Source organism: Prosopis cineraria, unplaced genomic scaffold, assembly GCF_029017545.1.
Source record: "Prosopis cineraria cultivar Desert tree isolate PC_DT_omini unplaced genomic scaffold, ASM2901754v1 PC4, whole genome shotgun sequence".
Taxonomy (NCBI): Eukaryota; Viridiplantae; Streptophyta; class Magnoliopsida; order Fabales; family Fabaceae; genus Prosopis; species Prosopis cineraria.
In genome coordinates this window covers 2238000-2265641 of record NW_026555335.1, presented here as the reverse complement: position 1 = coordinate 2265641, position 27642 = coordinate 2238000, and the positions used below count along the sequence as shown (strand labels likewise).

Here is a 27642-nt window from a genome sequence, read left to right as displayed (position 1 = left end):
ATCATGTCTTTTCTCCTTCTTCTCTATAGTAATGTATAAAATTTTATATTTTCCACTAGACGCACATCGATAAGTGGTAATATTGATATATTAGTTCTTAAAAAAATGTCACTGGTTTAAGTGCAGGGTATTGAGATTCCTAAATAGAGAATTTAATAAACTCTAATAAAAATAATTTAAATTTGACAGGGATAAAATCGTTCATTTATTAAACTCCTCTCCCTTCCTAAACTAAAGAAGAGTTCATTAAAATCTCCCCTCCCATCTCTTGTGGCTAGTTCAGAGAAGCACTCCAAATGAACTTATATAATATTTGATAGGTAGAAAAGTTTTTTTTTTTAAAAAAAAGATGTGAAATGCACCTATTACATTTTCTTTCTAAGTACATATCATAGCTAGAAAAATATGGATTAATGAAAGATCACTTGTTCCTTTCTAAAATGTCAAATTAGTGAGCAATATTAATCTCATAACTTGACTTAAAATTAATGATAAGCTGTCAATTCCTCTTTAGTTAAAAAGAAAAAAATAACGAAAAATTAGTGAGAGATTTTGTACTTCTCACAATAATAAAATAATTATTAATACATTTGTATACCTCTCTGAAAATAAATAATTTGTGAGGGATTTAGATAGAGATTTTATCCCTTGTTAATTACTAAAAAAATTGACTTTTAGATGATGATTTGTACTTATATGCTTTATTATTGTTATTTTAAAAATAAAAATTAACTAATATATATATATAATAAAATTATTTAATATTTAATATTTATTTCATTTTTAGTTCATTTTGAAAAAAATAATTTATTAAAAATATAATATAATATAAATAGTCATATAAATATAGGTGCAAATTATTTTATCATTTTAATAATTAAAAATAAAATATTATATGTGTGTGTATTTTTAGTAATATATTATTTGATATATGTGTGTAGTTAAATAACATATATTTAATTTTTCATATAATAAGTATAGGTACATCTTTTGCTAAATAATTTTTTTCTAGTAGTGTATCTCATTGTTCTTTGTAGAAAATACTTTGTCTTTGGGCGAACGTGTTGTTAATGTATCTCCTTATACTGATTCCTTTACTCTCCATATCTCACGCCACGCCATAAAATTACTAATGTCAAAACAATGGGACGAAGGTCCATTATGAAAAACAAAAGGGGTAGATGAATTTTTTCCCTCGCTTTCAATAGCGCTACACACACACACACTCTTTTGTTCAGCAAAAACGTAAATTCCATCCAGTTTTTAAACGTGACACTCTTTCTCTTGAGAAATAAGGTCGCGTTTGCTGACTAAAATTTAATAGAATGAAATATATTAAAAAATAAATATAAAAATAACATGATTAAAGGAAATAAGTGAGCACATTCACAAAGAAGAGGGATAATTTAGATCATGAGATTAGAAATCATTATTCATGAAATTTTTAGAGAACATAATGATTTTCACATTTATAATATGTATTAATAAGTTTTATCATGTTTATTATAAAAAAAAAAGGTTATTTAGTTCATCTTTATTTTGATTATTTCAATCCATTTTATTATATTTCTTTTTAATAACCAATCCTGACCTTTAAGTATATTCCGTTGCCTCCATTAAATTATGAAAAAAGTGATGCAATATTTAGTGTTTCAAGTTATCGATCTACTCCTTTTGCGTACACGACCTTATCTTTCCCTTCCAAGTCTCAACGACTAAATGATACCGTACACTGTAATGGTTCTTACGCTTCTCAACCTCTAATTGCACTACTTTTTAAACTTATTATGCTACACGAGCTCGCGATCGCAGTTGGCATTCTATTTAAAAACGACTGCATGCTGGAAGCCTATATTAAAAAAGCCTGAGATAGGTTACATGGGAACTTAGAATGAAATTAGACTAGATATAAGTAAGTTGGAATTAATTTGGAGTAACACACACACACATAAAGCAACAATTACTCGTTTGTACAGCTGGCAGAACCCTTGAATTTTGGTGATGAAACTTATTAAAACAAAACTAGGTGCGATATGCTAAGCATGGCATAAATCCCAAAAAAATTTTGATATTTGTTTTATAAATATATAGATATAAATAGTATATTGCTGATTATACTCTTAGTTATTATACGATATACATGACTCCAATGACAATGGAGTATACTCCTCTGATCACTAGTTTAATTTGAAGCAAGAAAAAATCTTAAAATTTATTTAACTTTATCCAAAAATTTATAAGTTTTCAACTTAATCCCCATTAAAATATATATACTTTAATAGCATACTTTATTTTACTAATATTTAATGAAGGGTTAAAGTGAAAATTTATAATAAAAATTTGATGATATACTTATAAATAGAGTTAAAAAAATTCTCACTTTTATCCTTATAAGTAAGAGGGAGTGCTATATTATCAATGTCAATCACTTACAATTGTTAACATATCCTAAAAGTAATAATATTAATCAATGTTGTGCACATGTGGAGTGGATATTGATTATAATATGTAAAAGAAACAAGAGGTTCAATAAATAAAACGCGGGAGAGGGGAAGTACGCAGAGCTAGCGCAGACTGTAAAGAAGCTTGGTTTGGTGGGTGCATTAAAGGGTACGAAGAGATAGCATTAATGGAGTCCAAGTGGAAGCAAAGCCCCAAATAACTCAACAATTTTGATGGTATCAGCCAAGTTGACCAGTTGGATTTGAAAAGAAAAACAGGTATGGATATTGAAGAAGACACACTAAGCAAGTATAGTAAATGGGCAAGAAGAAGAAGCCATAAACCATAACCCAAGGAAGCTAGTCAAAACGCTACGGGGTCTATAACTTGGGGAACGGAGTCTTCAAAGCTTAAACCAGAGAGGAGGACAGCTGGCCAAATAAAGAAGCTCGGGCACAGACAGGTGAGCCTCATTTACTCCTTTCAAGCGTGACAGATGAGTAATTGAAGGTCTTGCTCCTCGCTCTGCACTGCACTCTGCTTGCTATGCCACTCTATATAATGCCACCTCCTCCTCCTGCTTCAATGCACTTTCACTTTCTTCTCCTTCTTCTTTAAGTAAGATTGTGGCATTACGATGAGGGTTGTTTCAAATAACAATTTAGTTACTTGGGTCAGTGTTCTTCTTCTTCTTTTCGTGACTGCTTTGGTGGGGGTGGCTGATGTTGGCGTTGATAAGGAGGACAAGCATCTCATTCATCCACCGCATTTGTTAGGGCGTGGCATTTTCAAGAAAGGCCTTCGACATGGAGGGTTCGGAGGTGGCGCTGGTTTTGGTGGGGGAGGTGGTATCGGTGGCGGCGGCGGCCTTGGTGGAGGTGCTGGAGGTGGCTTAGGTGGTGGAGCAGGAGGAGGACTAGGCGGCGGAGGAGGCTTAGGTGGAGGGGGTGGCTTCGGGGGTGGTGCGGGTGGTGGCCTGGGCGGTGGGGCAGGTGGTGGTGGAGGTTTTGGAGGGGGTGCAGGCGGAGGGATAGCTCATGGTGGTGGTCTAGGTGGTGGTGCTGGCGGAGGTCTAGGTGGGGGTGCAGGTGGTGGTTTGGGTGGAGGGGCAGGTGGTGGCGGAGGCTTGGGTGGCGGAGCTGGTGGAGGGCTAGGTCACGGTGGTGGCTTAGGTGGCGGTGCCGGTGGAGGCCTTGGTCATGGTGGCGGCTTAGGAGGGGGTGCAGGTGGAGGACTAGGACATGGTGGCGGCTTAGGTGGAGGTGCAGGTGGAGGGTTAGGTCACGGCGGTGGCTTAGGTGGAGGCGCAGGCGGAGGTTTAGGTCACGGTGGTGGTTTAGGCGGCGGTGCAGGCGGAGGGATAGGACATGGCATTGGAGCAGGAGTAGGTGGAGGTGCAGGTGGCGGGCTAGGGGGCGGAGGTGGTGCAGGGGGCGGTCTCGGAGGACTTGGTGGTGGAGGAGGCGCAGGGGGAGGGTTTGGTGGGGGCGTTGGCGGAGGAGGAGGTGTAGGAGGAGGCGCCGGGTTTGGCGGTGGCGCAGGTGGAGGAGCTGGAGGTGGGTTTGGAGGAGGGGGAGGATTTGGAGGAGGGTTCGGGGGAGGTGGCGGCGTTGGGGTCGGAGTCGGGGCTGGCGGCGGCCACTGAAGTGATTACGTAACAGTGTAATAGATTAACTAGTGGTGATTCTGACGTGCCAAGTATTTTAGGGTCATCCATATTCTTTCGTCACATTTGATTAGCAAATGCAATTAATTAAAACGAGTAAGTTCCAAGTTTTCAATTAATTGGCGTGTTTCCATATATATGTTTATGGGCCTTGACGTGCTGTTACAAGCGTACGTTTTGTGATCCTGCATGCAAAACTCAGTAGGCTTCGTTTTCATCCTGTAATGTCCCTTTCTATTTCTAATGATGAAATGATATTTAATCATAATTCCAAATTCTAAATTCTAACTGTGCAATGCAACCAGCCTATAAGTGCATAAATGACTCGAGTCGTATGCCTCACTCTTTTATTTAGTACTTTGTGACTAGCTATTTATTTATTATTGCTCAGCAGATAAATAATTGATGCCATAGCAGCTGGCATTGGTTCTGTGCTGTCGTGTTTGGTTGGCTATAATGTAATCCGCGTTCGCGTCCTGGGAGACATAACATTAAATTCGAACATTTAATGAATAAATAGTGCATTATGGTGAATGCAATATTCAATGCACGTTATTTTGAAATACTATTGGGGGAATACATGCATGTAGTCCACTTTTTAAGTCTGAATTACAAACCAAGCTAATAGAATTTCCTCAAATTCGCTGATCCAAACAAAGAAGAGAAACTCGCGTACACACGTTAATGATCAAACAATGATAGTTTGAAAAGAAGTCAAAGTGATAAATCTCTTCATATCAGCCACTTGGAAAATCACGGCTAGTTTAAAAAGGAACCAACTTTAAGAAGCAAAAAATAAAGGAGCAGTTCCTTTGACTGTACTCTGTACATGTGTGTGCGTGCGTATCAATTTTGCTGTCACGCATCTATCAGTAGTCCTGCCAGCATCTATGCATATATATGCACATATATAAAGAGCATGTGAATGCATTTGATCAATTATTGGCGGAAACAAGAAAAAGAAGCGAGTCCGTGTCCATTGTCAGCATCATGTGGAAGTATGTTTGAATTCTGAAAGCATGATGCAAGAATATAGGGATGATTTCTGTGTCTTGCACATTTTTCCTTGTAAGGATTCTGTCCAGTTCAACAAAAATGTTGTTCCATTTTCAAAATGTACATCCTTAACTACAGAGGATTTAATGCTCTCTTTACACCATGTATGTATAGAGTGTTTGTGCGTTCAGAACATTCCTAACTCAGTATATGCTATTAACTGCACCAATTAATTAATTACTCAGTTGTCTTGTGAGAATCACGTACACGTACCGACACTTTTCAACATTTGATTTTGCATTAGCATTACCATTGGCATTGCCTGCTTCATGTTTGAAGTTGCACCGATAATTAATTAGCAAGGTTACTTCAGTTCATCATTAACTAAACCGGTAACACAGCGCAACAAATCAAAAGCTTCCCTTATTTAAAAAAAAAAATCTCACTTTATTAATAATATATACAGTTCAAACAAAAATTCTAATCTAGCTGCTCTAGATCTAACTGATAAATTAAATCCTTCATCTCATCAAAACCTGAAATAATATATAGTGAAATTCTTAGTAAAATTACCCGTTCTTAAATGTAAGCTTGGGCTTGGACTTTGGAGGACACATGAAGAAAAACAGTATCTCGTTCTTGTTACTGATACAGCAAACTGCATGTATATACATAACTGATTACATATTAATATATATTAAAGGACAAGATTTGCAATTATAGTCGTCGCAACATTATTATTGCTATGCTACACATAGTTTCAATTCTCAGGCTAAATAAAGGTACGATGATTGCGATTATGTTGGCAATAGTAATGTAAAATTTGTTTCGAGTTGCGTCCAAAAACATTGTCCTTAATAGCAACTCCCACACACTTGTCAAAGCTTCTCAAAATTAAGCAAAACCTTGCTATAAAATTAAACAAGGTGACAGAATAATAGAAACAATTCATAAGGAAAATTAAACTCAAGATGCAAGACACGTGAGAGGAAGAAAAGTGCCCAAGAACTTAAAAATATTTAGCATCAATGTCATGCACACACTTTGCTATATATATAACCGCATTGAACAAAAACATTTGAAGCACTGTTGCTAAAATAAATCACCATCACTTCACAATAAAATATCTTCCATCGGCACCATTATTAAATAAATAAATTATCATCATCCCATTGCTTTATTCCACCGTTTTTGACACAATAAAATATTATTGATGAATGGCGTTTCTGGACGTTGGAGGAGAAGACTTCATTTGGCCATTAAAATATTAAAAAGGGATAAAGCTACCTTTTCAACTAAAGAAAATCAGTTTTAACCATTAAGAAATATAAGGTGCAATTAATGTCAAATAAAGCCACGGTTTGAATATAATAAAACATTAAGACTAGACATTGCAAATGAAATGATTAACATATTCAAATGTGATAATTAGAAGTTAAGGAGGGACTAACGTTTTTTGCCAAGGTAATTAAGAAACCAAGTTTATTATTTGAATTTAAATTTAAACAAGATAAATAAAGGCTTTTCTGAGAACTCTTTCAAATAAATATTTTTGATTTTTGTCAAAATATTTTCACAAAAATTGCTGAGACCTCTCCTCTCATATGGTCAATGGGGATTTATCTTTTGACATACTCACATAATAATTACAACAATTCTCCGCAAGTGTCAAAAGAACCTTATCATTTTAGTTACAATTATAAGTATAACCATATCGAATCTGGTGTCTTTTAGACTATGAACCAGATCTAGACCAATACTGCTTAGTACACAAAGAAGTTAGTGAAGCATGCTTCTATGAACCAACAACTCTTGGGTGTATACTAGAGGCTTTATCAGTCAGATTATACCCCCATAATTTTTACTAGTAATGGCGGTTTAGCACTTTGACGGCTATGCACGTGCCTGGTATTTCAACAAATGCTCTAGAAATTTTGCCACAATCTTGTAGGAGCGGCCCCACTCCACATTTATCTAGGTGAATTCATCAAATGTATCTACAATTGATACACCTTCCACAAGGAACATGAAATCATTAAGAGCTTTGCTCTGCCTCACCAACAATGCATTCTAGCACTTTCTCATACACCATAGGAAAAGGGACAAAATTAATTTTAGTGCTAGCAGAACTAATAGATGACTTGTTCTTACCCATATAAACTTTCTTCATGGGATCACCAATTATAAAGGTTGGGTTACCATCACTGTTGGTTTTAAACTAGCTTAAGTCCCATTCCCCTCGATGTTTCTATAATTTGTTTCTTCCTTAAGGGTTTAGTTAACAGATCCGCTAGATTCACTTCTAATCTTACATAATCGATTGAGATGACCCCATTTTTAAGCATCTGTCTTATTATATTATGTCTCAATCAAATATGCTTACTCTTGCCATTGAAGGTCTTATTTTAGCCGTAGCAATTGCTGATTGGCTATCACAATGTAAAGACACTGATAGTGTTGGTTTTTCACCTAAAGGAATATTTGCCAAAAAGTTTTTCAATCACTCAGTTTCAGTACCAACCAGCTCCATAGTAATAAATTTAGAATCCCTAGAGGATTTTGTTACAATATCTTGTTTGGCTAACCTTCAAGTTACTGCACCACCACCAAGAGTGAATATATACCCACTAGTAAATTTTGTCTCTTTCGAGTTTGAGACCCAGTTAGCATCACTGTACCCTTCTAATACAGTAGGAAATCCACTATAAAATATACCAATATTTATGGTACCTCTCAAATAATTTATTACTCTTATCAGAGCCATCTAATGTTTACCTGGGTAGTGTGTATATCCAAGGTACGTAAAACCGGACTGGTTATTGAACCGGTCATAGCACTGGGTCACAGGTTAGTGGTTCAATTAGGGTTGAACCGGAGGTTGAATTGGTGGCAAACCGGTCATGATTAAAATAATGGAGATAGAGCTGGAGAAGAGACGGAGATTGAGTTGGAAAAGAGATGGAGAGTCAGAGACTAAGCTAGAGAAGAGATGGAGATAGTAGAGACAGAGATAGAGTTGGAGAAGAGACGGAGATAGAGCTGGAGCCTGGAGAAGAGACGGAGACTAAGCCAGAGAAGAGACGCTGATTAGGTTAGGGCGAGAGAGGAGAGACACAGATGAAATGCTGAACTAAATGCTATTTGAAAATCTGGATTGGAATTAGCATGCTCTACCTCTAACTTCTCATTTTTTGACTTTAGTTTCACTTTTTTTTGTTATCTTATTTCTGAACTCAGCACTCTGAAAAATCAAAAATGAAAAAAAAAATCTCCAAAAAAAATAACCCGGTTGACCCAGTCAACCCACCGGGTTAACGGGTTATACCGAGTTGAACTCGGTTGATCAGGTTACACTGGTTCATTCTCTCACCGGTTTAGGAGTAAACCCAGACCGGACAAGGGACCGGGTCACCGGTTTCCGGGTTGACCCGGCCGGTCCGGTCCGGGTTTCAATACCATGTGTATATCTACTCAATCTACATACAACATATGCTATATCTGGCCTAGTAAAATTTATCAAATGCAACAGAATCTCTATGATCTGTGCATATTTAGATTGAACCATTGGATCACCTTTGTTTTTAACTAAAGGCATACTTGAATCATAAGGGGTACTCAAAGGAGACTCATTAAAATGACCAAATTTTTTAAGTATTTTTTCAACATAATGTTCTTGAGAAAGAAAAATACCATCATCCTTCCTTATGATTTTAACACCCAAAATAACTTTTACTTCACCTATACCTTTCATATCAAAATTTGATGAAAAAAAGCATTTAGTTTCAAAAACAATACCCATGCTTGTACCAAAAATAAGCATATCATCCACATCAAAATAGATAATTACACAATCATTATTTATAGATTTTGTATAAACACACCTTTCCACTTCAACAGTTAAAAACCCACCACTTATCAAAACATGATCTAATTTTTCATGCCATTGTTTAAGAGCTTGTTTCAAGCCATATAAAGATCTAATCAATTTACAAACTTTATTTTCTTGGCTAGAAACTACACACACTTCAGGTTGCACCTTATATATTTCCTCTTCTAAATCACCGTTTAAAAATGCAATTTTAACATCTATTTAGTAAATAAATAACTTGTAAATTGAAGCTAAAATAATGAGAATTCTTAAAGAAAAAATTCTTGTTACTGGAGAAAAGGTGTCAAAATAATCATATTTTTTTCTTGTGTAAAACCTTTAGCAACAAACCTTGCTTTGAATTTATCAATAGAACCATCAGGAAAATGTTTTTTTCCTAAAAATCCATTTACACTCAATAGGTTTTGCACCTGGAGGCAAATCTACCAAAACTCAAGTTTTATTTTGATTAAGAGAATCAATTTCAGCTTTATAGGTTCTTTCCAAAGATGAGTATCAGGAGAAGAAATGGCCTCATAAAAATTATATGGTTCATTTTATACCAAATAAGTATAAAAATCATCTCCAAAAGTATTTTCCTTTCTTTACCTTTTACTTCTTAAACCTTCACTTAAATTTTCATTTGAAATTTGTTTAGAAGAAGAAGGAAAACGTTTTCCTCTTTGAGGTGATTGTTCCTTTAAAGGAAAAACACTTTCAAAAAACTCTGCATCTTTAGTTTCTATAATAGTATTATGATCCAAAATATTACTTTTCAAAACTAAAAATTTATAAACAGCACTATATTCAGCATAACCAATAAACATACAATTAGAGATTTTAGAACCCAATTTTTTCTTTTTAGAGTCAAGTAATAAAACTTTTGCAAGACACCCCCACACTTTCAAATAATTAAGATTTAGAAGAAAAACTTTCCAAAGGTCATAAGGGTTTTATTCAACTTCTTATAAGAAATTCTATTTTGTAAAAAACAAACAGATAATAATGCTCCTCCTCACAAATTATCTAGTGCAGAAGAACTTACAAGCATAGCATTTATCATTTCTTTTAAGGTTCTATTTTTTATTTCTACAACACCATTAGACTCAGGCGAGTAAGGAGAAGTTACTTCATGAATAATGCCTTTTTTTTCACAAAAATCATTTAACGAAATATAGTCCTCTGCTTTGTATAAAGGAAATTTTTCAAAAGCTTACTCTTTTAATTTTTTTTATTTAACTGATTTTCTACCTCTGCTTTGTATAAAGGAAATTTTTCAAAAGCTTCATCTTTATTTCTTAATAAATATATTTTGATATATCTTGAAAAATCATCGATAAAAGTAATATAATAATTCTTACCTTATCTAGTCATTGTTTGTTTTAAATCTCCCAAATCAGTGTGTATCAAAGATAGTAACTCGGTTTCTCTTTGGGTAGAAAAATGAGATTTTTTAATTTGCTTAGTTTCTACACATACTTCATACTTATTTAAATCATCATCTTTAATTTTAGAAATTAATCCAAGATGTTGCATTTTTATTATATAACCTTTACTAACATGACCTAACCTAGAATGCCATAAATCAAAAGAATCAACCATATAGACATAAGAATAATCAGAAGAGGATGCATTCTTATTCATTTCATCAACAACATTTAGCACAAATAGTTCCTAGCTACAATAGCCCTTTCCTATAAATACATTATTTTTTATCATTACAACTTATCAGATTTGAATAACGTTTTAACCCCGGCCTTCCCTAGTAGAACCACAGAAATTAAATTTGCTCTAATATCGGGCACATACAGGACATCATTGAGAGACAACACTTTTCCAAATATGAGCTTAAGATCAACTTTCCCCTTCCCTTAAACTTTTGCAGTTTGAGAGTCAACAAGGTAAACTCAATCTTCACCTTCCTTGATAGGACTATAGGAAGAAAACATCTCCCTATTTGCACAAATATGCTTGGTAGCTCTAGAGTCTATCACCTATTTTTTCATATCAGAAACAATAAGAGCCTGAGAAATCACAGCAGCAATGATCTTGTTATCATTGTTCACATCTCCTTGAACCAAATTAACATTTGGCTTAGGGGGATTATCTCCTCTGGCTCGTCTTCTGCACTGAGTAGCATGATGCCCTATTTACCACAGACATAACAATTGCCTTTCCTTTTGAACTCAAGGTTAGAATTCCTGGGCTTGTAATCAGGATTTTTATTCTTAGAGTCATACCTCTTGTTGCGTAATTTTGTTTCCACCAAGTTTGCTTTTGATGTTATCTCTTTTCCTTTGGTAGCTCAAACCTCCTTCCTGTTGGTATCCTCGATGATGATATGAGTGATGAGGTCAAACAATGATAATTACTTCTGTTTATGTTTAAGTTGTTGTTTGTAGTCACTCCATGAACTTGGCAGCTTCTCAATCAGGACCCCAGCCACGAACTCATATGGTAGATTGATCTTTTCAGCACGTAGTTCCTTTAGCAACTTATGGTACTTATTAATTGCAACTTGATATCTTTGTTATCTTTCATCTCCCACTTATAGTAGTTATGTAACATCCCAATTTAAATTTTAATAGTTAATTTGGGTTAATAAAAATTTAAAAAAAAATATTTAGAGGTAAATAAATTAGTAGAAAATGATCATTAAATCTAACTTAGGATATAATTCTAAATTAATTTTTTTTTTAAAAAATTATTATTAATTAAATAAAAAAATATTATTAAATTATTATTATAATAAAAAAAAGGAAAAGGTTTGAAAAAAAAAAAGAAGGAAGGAAGAAAACGTGCAGCGCCTCAATAGTAACAATAGTAAAATAAAATAATAAAAAAAAGAAAAGCAGAAGAAAGAAGAGAGAGAAAAGAATAAAAAAAATGTGTGGGACCCACTGAATTTTTATAAAAACTCACATGTTCCTTCATTTCTTCATTCCTTCTTTCGTGCGTGAGCTTCGGCAGAGAGAGCATCTGTGAGCCAAATTCACCGGTGCTGGGTTTTAAGGTAAGAGTTTTTAATAGGATATTTAGGGTGTGATTTTAAGCTTTTCAAGACTAAGTAAGTGTTCTAAAATTTTTTCTTAGTCATCCTTTTTCTTTGGTTTCTGAGTTTGTAGTGGTAGAAAATTTAAGATCTGGAAGAGGGATAAATTTATGTTGAATAAATATAATTTTTGAGGTTGTCAGTAGTATAATAAATGTTCTAGAGTATAAATTTATTGATGATCTTTGAATTTGTGGCTTATGGATCAAATTCTAGACTAGATCTGAAAATATATGTTGATTTATTGAGGTTTAGATGATTATTTGGATGAAAAATGAATTATTATGGTTATAGGATTATGATTCTAAACTAGAGACTCAATTTTTAATTTTTGGTATTTTAGGTACGAATTTATAAAATAAAAAGAAAATTTTGATAATAGAAATTAGTTTAAAACTTGATTTTTAGATTATCAATGTTTATTGATAATTAAAAGAGGAGTTAAAAATTTTACTTAATAGTATTAACTATAGATTTGTATTAAGATTGAAATTAGGAATTATATTATATTTTTAATTCTATTATTAGAATTATTTTATTAGTTTTAAAAATTGAAACTAATATTTATAAATAATATGTTATTTGTAGATTGTATTACTGATGAAGATTGTGGTGAGAGAGAAATTTTAAGGAATAATTTATTGAAAAAGCCACAAGGTAACCATGCTTTTAATTTGTGATTTAGTTTACTTGTTGGGAGTATAAGGATGGACAAATGTGATTTAGCCTAATGGCATGTGGGAGGTAAAAATTTATCTGAAATATTATAGTGTGTGAGTTGAAGCCAATTATAAAATATTTTATATCGAAATTATTGATATAAAAATGTGTTGGGTGGCTGTAACCCAACTATGGTTGAGTTAAATTATTAAAAAAAAAATTTGGTGTGTTACAAGTTACCCATTGCAAACTTTTGTTTCCCAACATCTTTGACAGTGTACTTATTCATGAGAGACTCTCAAATTTTATTGGCCTCCTTATACACATAGTAGACATTGAACAAGTCATTAGATAAAGAAATGATTATAGTGTTTGCATATCTTATTCGAATAGACCCAAATATCTTTCTGGGCTTGAGGAGCATTTGAAGGAGGCTTGGTTTAGGTTAGAGCAGTAACAACTCTGTGCATGTCAAGGATAATAAATATTCGTTCCTGCCATCTTTTAAAATTCTTCCCATCAAACACTTCAATTTTAGAGATGTCTGGAAATGGCTTAGCAAGGGCATTGCACTCAGAATATAGGAGCCACTACTACCAAAACTAGTTGCAACATTTGCACCCTCAGGAATACCATGTTGTTCAACATGCTCCATTGCTCTTAAGATTGTTGGCGGTAGTAATGTAAAATTTATTTCGAGTGGTCTCAAGGACACTATTCTTAAAAGTAATTTCGGCACAATTGCCGAAACTCCCCAAGACTAAGTAAAACCCTGCTGTAAAATTGAATAAAGTGACAGAACAGTAGAAATAATTCAGAGGAAAAATTGAACTTAAGAAGCAAGACACATGAGAGGAAGAAAAGTGCCCAAGAACTAAAAAATGCTTAGCATCAATCTCATGCACACACTTTGCCGTATATATAGCCACACATTGAACAAAAACATTTCAAGCACCATCGCTAAAATAAATCATCATCAGTTCACAATAAAATACCTTTCCATCAACACCATTATTAAATAAATAAATGATCATCATCCCATTGCTTTATTCCACCGTTTTGACACAATAAAATATTATTGATAAATGGCGTTTCTGGACGTTGGAAGAGAAGACCTCCTTTGGCCATTAAAATATTAAAAAGGGATAAAGCCACCTTTTCAACCAAAGAAAATCAATTTCAACCGAAATATAAGGTGCAATTAATACCAAATAAAGCTATGGTTTGAATATAATAAAACATTAAGACTAGACGTTGCAAATGAGATGGTTAACATATTCAAATATGATAATTAGAAGTTAAGGAGGGACTAACGTTTTCTGCCAAGGTAATTAAGAAAACAAGTTTATTATTGAATTTAAATTTAAATAAGGTAAATAAAGGCTTTTTTGAAAAACTCTTTTAAATAAATATTTTTGATTTTTGTCAAAAATATTTTCACAAAAATTGCTGGGACCTCTCCTCTCATGTGATCAATGAGAATTTATCTTTTGACACACTCACACAATAATTACAACAGATTATATTGTGCCACCATCCATAAACCATATATAGTAACGATACAAGAGCTAGGAAATGGCAATATAAAACTGTCCATAATATATAAAAGCTGATGCACTGTACATATCCAAACGGAGACACAAATTAAGAAAGGCCGTGAATTAATTGCTCACTAGCTAGTTGGATTCAGGATTTGGACCGCTAGGGACGCTATGAGCAGAAGCTTGAAACTGAGGATTAGTTGTGGAGTTACTGTGGGCTAGTTTTGTTGAGCGCGGGGGATAATGGTGGGCAGAGAGAGCAAGAAGCAAGAGAATCCCAATGAGTAGCCACAGAAGAAGATGATGAAGTTTTTGAGCAGTGATGATTGCCATTGAATAATAATGTTGCTGAGTAATCACAAGCCACCCCCCAAGTGATCCAGAGGACATCAATATCCATCAAACACTGATATATCCAAGAAACTGATCAGTGAGCTAGAGAGGAAGAAGAAAGAAGAGATATTACCTCACCAAAAAAAGAAAAACAAAAGTAGAGACAATATCTATGGTTTATAAAGACAAGCCTTACTCCTCCCCCATGAGGTTTGAGCAGCCTTTTCCTAATTGGGCAAAAAAAGAATAAATTCATGACTCGTGGTTTGAGCTCTTAATTAATGACAAACAATAATGCCTCACGTGAGCGCAAAAAACCAGTTTGAGTTTATATGACTGATGTGGTTTGAGCTCTTAATTAACAGTGAATTATTAATTATTAATGATGACCGGCTTTTTCGCCAGTTCAAGGTGATGCTGCAGTGATGACTGATTTAAAACCAAATGTGTCTGCGAATCTCACCAATAAACAAGTTTTACCAGAGAAGCAAATTCCTTAGCAGTACTTCAAACAAGATTGTCTGTGTCAAGAAAACACCGGTATGCAGTAAAAAATTATTATATATATAAACTCGAGAGAAAGACGGAGAAGGAGCAGCATGGTTGCTGACAAATTAAAGCAAAGAGAAGATAAAAGGTAGGCATGCAATGCAAGAGGTCTTTTGGAAAAGCAAATTCTGAAAAAAGAAAATAAAGAAAGCAATGTGATGGCCGTATGACGGGGAAAAGAGAGGGCCACGAGCCTAGAATGGCGAGTGACGGCTTTTCATGCTTTGGCTTCTTTCTTTAATTTGACTTTGAAACCAACACATTCACACTCTAATCTCTGGTTACATGACATCCCATTTCAAACAAAACAACCCACACTAAACTAACCCACAGAGCAACGCCCTCCATTATATATATATAATTATTTGTCACTTTTGCGGAAGATGATTAATGGCATTATACAATATAGCTAGCCTTAGAGAAAATTTCTACCTACCACCACATTTGCATGCATTGCTTTTTGTTTGTAGGCGAGAGCGACCTGTGATTGTGAGTGGAATTGAAAGAACTGATGGATAATGGTAGGTGCCTTCTTTTTCTGAATTTGAACAAAGCGTGAATCATTATCCTCCTTGCTTTAACTGCACATCCGATTTTTGATCCTCCTTTTGTCTGTTCAATTTCAATCTTCTCAACTCTCGTTTCTCATGCCTTTTTTTTTTTTTTTTGTGGGATTCAATCCGATATCTGGAAGACATGAGGGCATTATCCTCACCCATCCAAACTAATCCCAGACTTATGGGGCTCATGTATATTCTTGAACAATTATATGCATTTTTGTCCCCCCCCCCTTTTGCATGAATTCCATTATCCCAAATCTTTGATCCAGATTAATTTTGATCAGTAGGTTGTTGACACTTCTTTAGGAGGCATGTTTCCTACTGAAAATTTTATGGCCATGGCATATTCAGGATTCAAACTAAAAACTTCCAGTTAAGAAAAATCAACTCCTATATCAATTAATCTGAGCTTTTGGTAGTGCATTTTTATCTTTCAATTCATGTTTTCATCAAAGAGTTGTTGGTCCCAAGGTGATTCAAAACGTCAATATCTTCCTAAGTTGACCAAACTTGCCACAAATAAAATAAACTTAAAAAAAAAAAAAGATCTTAAAGGAGCGTTATATTATTAACGTTCCTGAAATTAATACATATATAACAATGGCCAGTGCGGCAGAAATAGGAAAGAATGCTGTAAGGCACAAAGCAATCCGTGGACAAATAGTTAACTCATTTCCAAAATAATTTACTCAAAATTCCATCTACATTTCTTATTTGGAATGACATGAAACTGGGCAAAAACAGAGATCTAAATGAAAAGGACTTCATGTGTGATGCGTGGCAAGTAGTTTTGCTTGATCCGCAAATGGGATTTGAGTTTTGAATGTTCTTCATTTTTGAGGGACTATTTCCTCATGGTTTCTCTCCTCATCCATCTTTTCTATCTGCACTTTCCCAAGCTCCCTAACCTTTTGAGCTTCCAGCCACAGTTCCTCTATTATGATTTCCTAAACTGGCTTCCTCGTCCTGTTTACTTCGCTCTGCATTTGCATCAATAACAGCCTGATCTTGATGCTCATCTTTGTCACCCCTGCAACAAGATTGTACGAAATATGAAAAACCATTAATTTCAGCAGATATCAAGGGCATACATATATATATAACACCGTTAAGAACAGATTTTTCATCGAATTGTTAGTTTACTTGGCAGAATAGGATACATTCAAAAGTTCACCTTGTATGAGCAAAGTCAGAGTAGAATCAAATCCTAGGTTTCTTAATAATGCATATAAGAGACACCAGCTCTAACTAGCTAGACATTGCTGAGTGGGGAAGGAAATCGTCACTTTATTGTGCTTAGGAAGGAAACTTGAAATACAGAACAGTGAACTGAAGATATTTCTCTCGAAAATTCTGACGAAACAGGCAAAGTGGGTCTGCTAGACAACTATTGAATCAGCATACAGAGAAATTCCATATGCACATAGATCAATATAAATGCTTAACGAGAAAGAACCAAGGTGCCAAGATGTAGTTTTAGTATAAACACACGCCTCATTGTCTTTGATATTTAATGCTAGAACTGGCCGACTGAATTGCAACCATTTATTGTCAGAAAATCCCAAAAGAATCTGCCAGCAAAATTGAGTGAGTTCTTTGAAATAGAAACGCTAGAGCACATACCCAGAGTAGATAACAAGCCCAATTGTAACGGCACCAAAAGCCACAAAATACATCCAATCAACCTGGAAATGAAAATTAGCTCCAGATATGTTAGCACATTCAACATGTGATTCATGTTTAATAGGATTATCAAAGTTGACATATGTTGCTATCAGACCTTCTCATTGTATGCAAAAATCCGAATTAAGACAGACCACATGTCTGAAGTCAGCAGAGACAGATTCAGCATGGTGGACCCATTGATCTGTACAAAAGAACATATTTTGTCAAAATGATATTTCCCTGTAGAAACCTGGATATTTACACTGCACAAGGACGAGACCGACCTGACACATTAGCAAATAGCAATGAAACTGATGAGAGAAATACTGTCACTAGTTTAAGCATAAATTCTCCAATACCAGGCAAGAATTTCAAGAAAATTCAATTTTTAATTTATAACTTTCAATAGTTTAACATTTTAGTCAGAGATATTTTTCAAAATAGGAATTCTGGAGAGTTATATCAGCTTAAATCATACCTTAAGCAGGATAGGGACTAATGAGTAGAACAGAAACATTGCCACTGCGAACCCAACAAATGGAAGTGTCTGAGACCAACATTGAAAAAGAGGTCACAACTATATGGTTGTTTCGTTAATCAGCCTTAAGAGAATAGGCAACGGAAAATGTGTGTTACTTAGAATTTGATATCTCATAAATAAATTTTATAAGTACTGAAAAATTCACAATAATCACTAGCACAAAAATGGGGGGAACAGATAAAGAGAAAAATGAAAGGCGGTAAGAAGTTAAAGACCAGTTCATGAATGTTTGGAGTCAATCTTTGCAGTGGTGACAGGATGGGAATTACACGACAATGATTCATTGATATATAATGACACTTGCTCCTGTCCTGCCTAAAAAGCTTTCAAGTTTCTACGGGAGAAATTTAGAGCTAACAGATTTTGCACAGGTCCAGACAAAAAAAAAAAAAAGTTTTTGAGTGTTCTTTTTTTTTTTGGAGGGGTTACAGGATGTTGATCCTCACAGATTCCACTTCAGGCTCTACAGAAGTTTTTTGAAACGAGAGATTATTATAACCAAATGAAAAAAATAAAGGCAACAAGGCAAACACTCTTGTGCTGCAATTGCAACTGGACAAATTAATTCAAATAATGTAGGTAAGATGAGGATATCAGAACAATAGCATGGATGAATCAGAATATCTTGAAGTGAAAGTTGAACTATAATATGACATTTCCTCAGATTCAATGCCTAGGGGTTTCATCTAAACTTTATTTCCTAATTTCTGACCACCCTTTCCCACGGAACCATCAGATTCAGTTTCTTCTACAAGGGAGTGGGACAGGAGTAAGAAATAAGCCACTGTCCATCTTAAATTCAATGAAAAACCTTTCAAGATGTATATTTGAGGCAGACAAGTTGCAGGATCTTAGCTAAGGTGAGATTTTGTCATTGATGATGATAATGATGGCGTTGCATGAGTGAGTGAGAGAGAGAGAGAGAGAGAGAGAGAGAGAGAGAGAGAGAGGGTAAGAGAGCTTACTGCTCCAGCTGACCAATGAATAGATTTGAGCTCACTACGCTCAAGTATGCTTCTGCAATAATCATTAAGGCCGTGAGATGGAAAAGAAAGTTAAGCATGATAAAAAGCTTTCACTTTCCTTTCTCCTACACAGTTGAAGCCAATTTATACACAAAAAATAACCTTTCTGCTGTTTGGAAAAATTGATTCTAGAAGTTATCCTTGACCCATCTCATTTTTAGCCATTAATTAACTAATTTAAGAAACTAGATCTTAGAATTATGTTCAAATTTTCCGCTGGTGACAAATTGCAAATTTCACATTTACTTAATCCCAAAAATCAGATTATTTTTGACGCAATATGGTTATGACCCAACACGATTCAACCATGGAGGAAAACAATATCTGAATTTGGCAAAATGTTTCCCACATGACATCTCAGCTATGCAATATAGTGAAGATTTAAGGGATAGCAAATGGTGCAAACAAAGTTTGACCCCTGTGTGGCCAAAAGAAAAAGTTAAAAATAGGTTGAGTAAAGTTAAAAGTATAAACAGCTTGATAAACGATGACATAGAAATTGTATGAAAATCTCTCCACAATAGAAAGATGCTTAATCATCAGAATTAAATGAATTATTGGTTTTTAATGGCAAGGATACATTTGAATAGCGCTGATAATGCCACCAAAGATACCCAACATTGCCATGAGCTCAACTCTATCAGCATTTTTCACTAGAAACTCCTGCAATGGGAAATAGATCATGATAAAGCAAAAGGCTTCATGTATAATGTAACTCTACTCTAAGCTCTTAAGTTTGAATGAAAATAGCACGCGGAACATATGGTAGTTCTTAAATTTACCACAATGGACATGTCACCATGGCAGTTGTTTGAGGACTCATGATCTCAGTCATTCAAAACATAGTAGAAAACAGGGTTAAATGAAGAAACAAGTTACATGACAAGGTAGTTCTGCTAACACTTTCACAAAGTTTAAGTTGAACTATATAGTATGATGACACGCATGAGCTTATTGGGACATTAGACACATGTTTCAAATAAAGGCGAGGACATTTACAAAGAAAGATGGAAAAATTCCTTGACTTTACATTCGCACTAAGAAGCTCTTCAAATAATAGAGAGAGAAAAAGGTTACACACAAGAATTTTGGAAGCAGTGAACAAACAGAAGAAATGCAGTCATCTCACCTCACTGACATTACTGATAGCATACAAGGTAGCACCAGCAATGACAAGAATATCCCCTATACGAGGATTGCTTCCACCTATAAAATGTATTTAACATAAGAGTAATACCATAAAAAGAATGATGTGTGTGCCCAATGATAATTGATAACATCAAAATCACTAATTTAGGCCAACATCTTAAAGAACAATATGTGTCCATGTGGGTGCATAAGTAAACCACGTAAGAAATAGGTGTCAATGTCAACTACAAAAAGCAACTTACCAGCACGATCACCTGCATGAACATCTGAAAACACTACCACAACAAGACCAGCAACACAAACAATTACCCCAGTTATCTTTTTAAATCTATATTTTGTCTTCAAGAAGAGCCATGTCAGCAGCATGACAGATGGAATGGACCAGCAGTCAAGCAGCATCACACTTGTTAGTGATGTATATTGGTATGCCTTTACAACTGTCAATAAAACAAAATAGATTGTAATAACTGGCCAAATATATATATATATATATATTATGCAACAGTCAATTAACTAGACAGAGAGAATCAAATAAGATATCATGAGTCATGCTAGGATAGTTTAGATGGAAGAGTATTAAAGTGAATGTTTGACTTGTAACTAAATTTTGATTCTGCTCTGAGCTACTGTTGCTTGAGCCTCGTGTATAAAAAATATTAATTGATGCTCCCTCTGTTTATCTGTTTATCATCACGAAACACTTACCAAGAAAATTTCCCTCCACGTCAACCAACGCTAGTAGTATGTAATAGTACCATTTTGCCTGCATAAATACCATATGTAGTGAACGAACCCGTTTCTAAATATTTTATATAAGATGTAAACATGGAGTAAAATAGCAGATCAATATCCAGTAGATCTCAACTTAAGATGTGCTCCACACCCTCTCCAAAAAAGATGCTTCATTTTATAATGCGAAGAGATCCTTGAGGAGGTCAAAGTACATGGGTTAGATAATTATTTTGAAAAGTTTTTTCACTGTTCAAATTCTAATTTTATCTCTAAGGCCAACAAAATTAGAACTAGATTAAAATATCAATTGCCTATGATGTCGCATCAAATTCTACAGCTAACTCAAATCATAATGTCAATATGTAATATCAATAAATTCAAAATTATGAAGCATGGAATATAACCTTGAGTGGTTGCCTTCTGTAAAGCACAATACTCCCATAAACAATCGCCAATAACACATAGTTCAGAAAAGACTGTGAAGTTGGTGCATCGATTCCTAAAATAATAGCAAAAAAGGGACAAAATTTGTGATAGGTAGTCCGAAAAGGGGGGGGGATAAATTAACACAATGAAGAGTCTGGACCAAAAACAGAGAAAGGAAAAATAGGGAATTCCTATTATTAAATTGAGCAGGCAGTATCAATGAATCAAAAAGCCACATTCTAATAACGGGCAAAAAGGCACTCAGAAGAGCAAAACAGGATTCAATGACCCAAACCAGCCGCGTAAAAACAACAAGGACCCCACCAAAACTGAACAAACTGCCAATCATAATTGACAATATGTACTGCAGAAAGGGATGAAGGTTTCAGAAAGTAGGAAATGAAAAGTCTCGTTAATATATCTGAGATATCGACTGACTTGCCATCACCATCACTTACATAAAAGGATATTGAGTAGTACAGAACAATGATTATCCTAACCTTATTATCAGCTGCACTGGGAAAATTTGCATCTTTAAACATCCATGGCTACCAGTAACTTGACCAGAAGATTTATTCAACAGAATTATGAAGAATTAGCATACTAAAAAGCATCAAGACCTTTTTTGGCCAGCTCGGAAGATGCGAAGCCCGTGGCAGTGATCAGCAGAGACAGAAACTGTCCCAACCCGAGGCCTATCAACGTTTTTGTGGTCCATAACTCACTAAAACTGATCATCGTCTAACAGGTGTACGCTGCAACCACAAAGAAACAACTCCGAGAAACAATCCAAAGTTGAAGATCGCAGATACCCAAAAGCAAAGACCAGGCTGCTGATCACTCAATGGATCGTTTAAATAGCTCTGCACCCAACTACCCACCGAACCTCTCTCTCACTGTGGCCCAGATTGAAAAGGCCTCTTCCGAATGTTTTTAGCGAAAGTGGCCGAAAAGATGTATCATCCGAAAACGCACATTGGAACCAACGGTTGTTTTGAGTTTCCCAAATTCTACAGAGTGATTGAAAATTGACGAGCATTGGGTATCGGTGGAAGTGACCCAGTGATTCAGAGAATTTATCCTCTTTTTTTGTGTTCCCTTTTTTAATTAAAAAGAAAAGGAATGACTCTAATCATTTAGGAGCTGACCATATAATTTGAATATTATGGGCATTTTGCTGAGTTTGATACTCATACATATTTCACGAATTTCGCGCTGAACTGCCAATTTTTCTGTCATCTGATGCGCAAACCACCGTATCAAGGATCATCCGTGTTTTTCGTATTGGCCATTAAAATCGTTGACTTTGCTTTAGCATTGGAAGTACTAATAATTGTTCCATTTGATTTATATGTGTATAAATTAATCATCAAAATTGTCAAGTAATAAGTTCAAATTGAAACTGTAAATATATCAATATATAATATATCAAAAATTATAACAAGTTGAAATATTATTTATAAATTAAATTACCAAGGGTGTACTATAGTATATGTGTGTAAAAAAACATGTCTGATTAATAATTGATAATTGATATTGATAATAATAACAATAACTCCGGCAAAAACATTAGCAATAATAATAACAATATCAAAAATAGTTGTCTTCCCATTTTACCTGGCCGGCACCACACATCATTTAGCAATTCTTCTTGTTTTTTTTTTTATTTTCATCAATGGCTTAAAATATATTTTTGTGTTGGAGGTATTTTTTAATAAGTTGCAAGACACTTTTTAAATAAATGTAAAACAGTGTAGTACGTTTTTTTTTTAAGTTTATGATAGCCATGAAGTTTTTTGACCCAACATTGTTTAGGGGGAAAACCATAAAATTGCACCAATTTGGGAAAACTGTGCACTACTTTAATAATCCATAATTTTTTTATGAGAAATTTTTAATAAAAAACCTTTGACCATAGATAATTAAAAAAAGAACCCCAAAAATTCTTAATCTTCACTATAGTTCAAGGGCTCTAAATTGAAATCAAAATTGAAAGTAAAATGATAAAATTAACCCCACTTCAATTGTTAATTGCTCTATTATGACTTGTTCATTTTTTTATTGAAGTAGATTAATTAGTAATATTTTGTAGGGAAATGAACAAGTCATGATGGGAAGACGAACAAGTCAAGTTAAAATGAAAGCAAGTGAAAGTAATATGTCAAACAACTAAAGTAGAGCAATTAACAACATTTCATAAATAAATAAATAAATTATAGTAAGCAAATGAACAAGTAAAATTAAAATGAAAGTAATACTTGAAATGAAATTAAATAAAAATAAGGTATTAAACAATTGAAAAAAGGCAATTAATAACATTTCATATAAGAATGAACAAGTCATGATAGGAAAGTGAATTAACAGTTGAAATAAGGTTAATGTTGTCATTCTATTTTCAATTTTAATTTCAATTTATAGCCTTTGAGCTGAGGTAATTTTTAGGGTTCTTTTTTTTAATTATCTATAGTCATTAAAATTTTTCTTTTTTTTCTAGAATGTCCATTACTCCTTCAAAAATATTTATAAATACAAAATACTTTGCAAAAGAACACCAAAACGCTATGAAAGCTCTTATATATATATATATATATATATACACACTATATATTAAAAAATATATGGTATAGATTATAAAAGTGAATGAAAAAGTGTTTTTTATTTGCTTTTCATGAACGAGATAATTATGAGCTACATGTATATAATGAATAAAAACGCTAGATATAAAAAAAATAAATGTTATGTGCAATATTATTCTCATACCATTTCTAAAAATATAAAATTCCCAGTAAAAGTTCTAGCCAAATCCAACTTTTAACCAATATATATATATATATATATATAGATTATGAATAGAGTTGAAAATTCAAGTGAGTCGGGCTTCTTTGGACTTGACCCGATAAGTTTGACTTTCTGAAAAACTCAAATAGTTAAGTCCAACTTAAATTTTTTTGGATTTTAGGTGACTGGGTATTCAAATTTTATTTTTAAAATTGTATTTTACTTTAACTTTTTTAAAATTAATTATTTTATTTTACAAAAAATATATAATATATTTCTTAGGATACTTAAATGATGTATATAGGACTCAAAACTTTTTTTTTAGAAATTATATTAGTCTTAAAATCTAAAAATAAATATTAAAATATATTTTAAATTTTGTTGAGATATTTTATAGATTAAAAATAATAAAAATATTACAATGTAGTAGATATTTTAATTTTTTTAAAAAATATCTATAATAATGCACTTAAATTATGGACATGATAATAAAAAGTCATGACATGATTATCTATTTCTGTGTATATTGTCTTCGGTTTTCATTAAAAAGTGATAAATATTCCATCCAACAAAACAATTAAAAAGAATAATGAGAGTTGTTTTTTTTTTTCTTTTTACCATGAGAGTGAGAGAGAGAATACTGGTTGCGAGTGTTGGTGGGATAAGTAAACTAACCAAGTAGTGATTTGTCGCTTCGTGGAATTCGGCTTCTCACCGCAGTAAACGACGCAATGAAAACGACACATTATCATTTTGTTTTCCATTCTTTCTTTGTCGTTTTTCAGTTCAATCAGTGAGACTCGCGTTTATATAATAAACCGAAAATATCAAAATATGCGTATTGTTTAACATGGATGACTTGGAAAATAATAATAAAACAGAAGGTTGCTTTCTAGCTTTGAACTAAATCCACACACCAGGAATCTCATGACTAATGAGAAAGCTGACTAATCGAAAGCTTTTTCTTTAAATGGTTTATAAAGGATCGTATCGGCCGCGCACTGCGCTTTTGCTTTTCAATTTCACTTTTCACACTCTGTTTTTTTGGCCCTTGGATCATTTTTCTGACTCCTCTCGAATATGTTCTGTGCCTCCCACATTTGCCCTCAACTTTACGCCCTCATTGCTTATTTGTTTGACTCTGATTATACTAATCCTTGTTTGGTTGGGCCGAGGAGCGATAGATTCTGATGAATTTATTTTTTAAAAACCCAGTAAAGAACTTGTGTATCCCATACATCAATTTTTTTTTTCAAAATAAACGTGACTATAATGTTTTAGTAAAAAGAACATATAAATTAAAAAGTAAGAAAAATTATTTAAAGACCTTTAAACATACTTCCCTAATCTTTTTAAAATCAAACTCATTAAAAGGATAACATTGAAATAAGTAAAATTTGTGAAATTTTATTTTTATTAAAGTATCTTGTAATTTGAGGGATTGAATCATATCTAAGAGTATCTTATAAATCTTGTGAGTGAAAGAATATTACTCTACTGTCTTCTTTGCAAGAGTAAGTAATTTTTAACACGTTTTATTAACTCATCAATTTTGTTTAAAAAAATAAATTATCAACTTTATCCTTATTATATATATATGTACAGTTTAAAAATAAACTTTGTTTTCACCAGCATTTAATGAAAAGTAGAATGTTGTGAGAAAAAATTAATAATATAGTTTATAAATAAAATAAAAAAATTTCTTAACCTTATAAAAAAAATGGAAGAGAGTATTGTGTAAATAAAATTGCAGCCGTTGAGCACGTGGGAATGAGGCGATTAATTCTATTAATGACAACAGATGAAAGGTGAGTGGGCTGTTGACTCGAGAATCTGCGAAAGATGAATGCCAATGACATTCGACAATGGAATTGAATTCCGCATTCTTCACGGCCCTTGTAAAGCCTCTCCATTCTGGAAGTGGGGAGCAGCGCCCACAAGACATCTATTTCACACTCGCACCAGAACACTCAAATAAAGTCATCACCTTCATTTTTTTTTTTTTCCGGGCGACATCACCTCAATTTAAGGCTGCACAAAGTACTCAATTGAACTTTAATCTAACTAAAGTTTAATCATTTTCACGAAAGGGACTGAATTAAGTAATTTATAATTTGATCTAGACTAGTTGTAATTCAAAAATTAATAATATAAGATTTTTCTATATGATTAAAAGATTGGTCCCGATGATCTAATATGCATTTAGTTTTTTTTTTCTATATGAGAAGTCACAATTCATTTCATTTTAATAAATTTAATTAATATAATAAAGATACTTATAATCATAAAAAATTCAAACCAATATCTAACAATAACAATAAAATATTTCAATTACAATTTAAATGATTTAAATTCATAACTTCAATAACAATAACAACATTTAACAAACTTTAGCAACATATCTAATATATATTACAACAATAATTTGATAGCAAACTAAATTAAAATTATATTAAAAAGAAGGGCAAAATGTGAATGAAGAAAACAATTAAATCAAACTTCAAACTATTCAAATATATTAAAAATAATTAAAATTATATTAAAGTAATTTTATATGATCGGATTAAATTAAGTGATTTGAGAGTTTAGTCTCCTATCAAATCCAATCTAAAAAGTTAACCTAGTCTTTTTTGTCTCTTTAGTCATTCGACCCAATTTATTTACTGGACTAGACTTGTTCGGGCTAGATTGGTTTGAATAGAATTATCAAACTTTTACACAGCCCTATCTCCATTATTGTCCCCATGTAAATAAATTATAGGAAAAATTAACTTGAAGTCTGGCGAAAGCATTAAAAATATCCTAATGTCTCGTAAAAATCCAAATATTAGTCAGGTATAAAGGGACTTAATGGTAGAAATTAGAATTACCAAAATATCGATTGTTGGAAACATAAGAAAATGCACTCTAAAGATTTCCCACTAACGCACGAAAATTTCGATCTCTGATCTCTGACCATGGTTTGAATCCTTAATCTCTGGTCTCTAAAACTTTACCAAAATTCCGGTCTCCGGTCTATTGCGATCAATGTGCATTTTGTTCTCTCTTCAATTTGACTTCCTCAACTCATGTTTTGAATCCTTGACCTGTTTCCTTACCGGTTCTGTATATAATTGGTTCTTTAAGGGCCTTGGGTTTGTCCACTATTTTCTCGTTTCTGGTTTGATCGCAATTAACAATTATTATTATTATTATTATTATTATTATTATTATTATTATTATTATTATTTTCTTTAGTTCTTTTTAATAAAAATTCATGAGTCTGGTCGCGAGGTCTTCTTTTTAATAATTTATTATTATTATTTTATACCCTTCCCGCGTGATATGTCAATCAATCAGGGTATGAGAAGTCTTCTTTGGTTCGAATTTTTGCCAAATTAGCCATAGATCATTTGAATTTTAATTCTTCATTTCACATCAAATAAAATTGTGATGTCTGCTACATGTGTTGACAACATCAAGGCACCTTGCTTATAGCTAGAAAGGTGGTGAAGTTTGAGAAATATATTACAAACTCCATAAGAACATCATTCTCGAACAAGGGTCAAAAGAAGATGATTCCAGAGAAGGAGGAGTTAAGGAAGAACATGATTTAGATGAAGATGCAAAAGGAAAAGGAGAAGAGAAAAACACTGAAGAGGAAAAATCAAAAGAGGAAG

At 33.4% G+C, this 27642-nt stretch overlaps 2 protein-coding genes across 4 annotated transcripts; one reads left to right on the top strand and one right to left on the bottom strand.

Annotated features, from left to right (window-relative positions):
- Positions 1-3079: 3079 nt before the first annotated feature.
- Positions 3080-4087, top strand: LOC129308336 (glycine-rich cell wall structural protein-like). The gene has a single exon (XM_054949420.1). It carries the CDS (start codon positions 3080-3082, stop codon positions 4085-4087), a length of 1008 nt encoding a protein of 335 aa, XP_054805395.1.
- A 12125-nt stretch (positions 4088-16212) lies between these two features.
- LOC129309029 (uncharacterized) lies at positions 16213-22243 on the bottom strand. 3 transcript variants are annotated; one of them, XM_054950372.1, is made up of 11 exons: positions 21826-22241; positions 21184-21278; positions 20753-20810; positions 20290-20484; positions 20028-20104; positions 19479-19561; positions 18839-18890; positions 17811-17879; positions 17448-17534; positions 17291-17352; positions 16213-16697 (listed from the first exon to the last, which is right to left on the bottom strand). In XM_054950372.1, the coding sequence occupies exons 1-11, from the start codon at positions 21941-21943 to the stop codon at positions 16571-16573; spliced, it is 1023 nt and encodes a 340-aa protein (XP_054806347.1). In that variant the 5' UTR covers positions 21944-22241; the 3' UTR covers positions 16213-16570. The 3 variants fall into 3 exon arrangements, with proteins under 3 accessions (XP_054806347.1, XP_054806348.1, XP_054806349.1); XM_054950373.1 differs by lacking the exon at positions 20753-20810 and having other exon boundaries at positions 21826-22243; XM_054950374.1 differs by lacking the exon at positions 20753-20810 and having other exon boundaries at positions 21706-22242.
- Between the last annotated feature and the right edge of the window lie 5399 nt (positions 22244-27642).

Excerpts from the sequence above, each read along its gene's own strand:
- LOC129308336 (XM_054949420.1), top strand. The coding sequence starts at position 3,080 with ATGAGGGTTGTTTCAAATAACAATTTAGTTACTTGGGTCAGTGTTCTT.
- LOC129309029 (XM_054950372.1), bottom strand. The coding sequence starts at position 21,943 with ATGATCAGTTTTAGTGAGTTATGGACCACAAAAACGTTGATAGGCCTC. Across the intron at positions 21,279-21,825 it reads TTCCGAGCTGGCCAAAAAAG|GAATCGATGCACCAACTTCA; the intron begins GTCTTGATGCTT and ends CTATTATTTTAG. Across the intron at positions 20,811-21,183 it reads ACAGAAGGCAACCACTCAAG|GCAAAATGGTACTATTACAT; the intron begins GTTATATTCCAT and ends GTATTTATGCAG.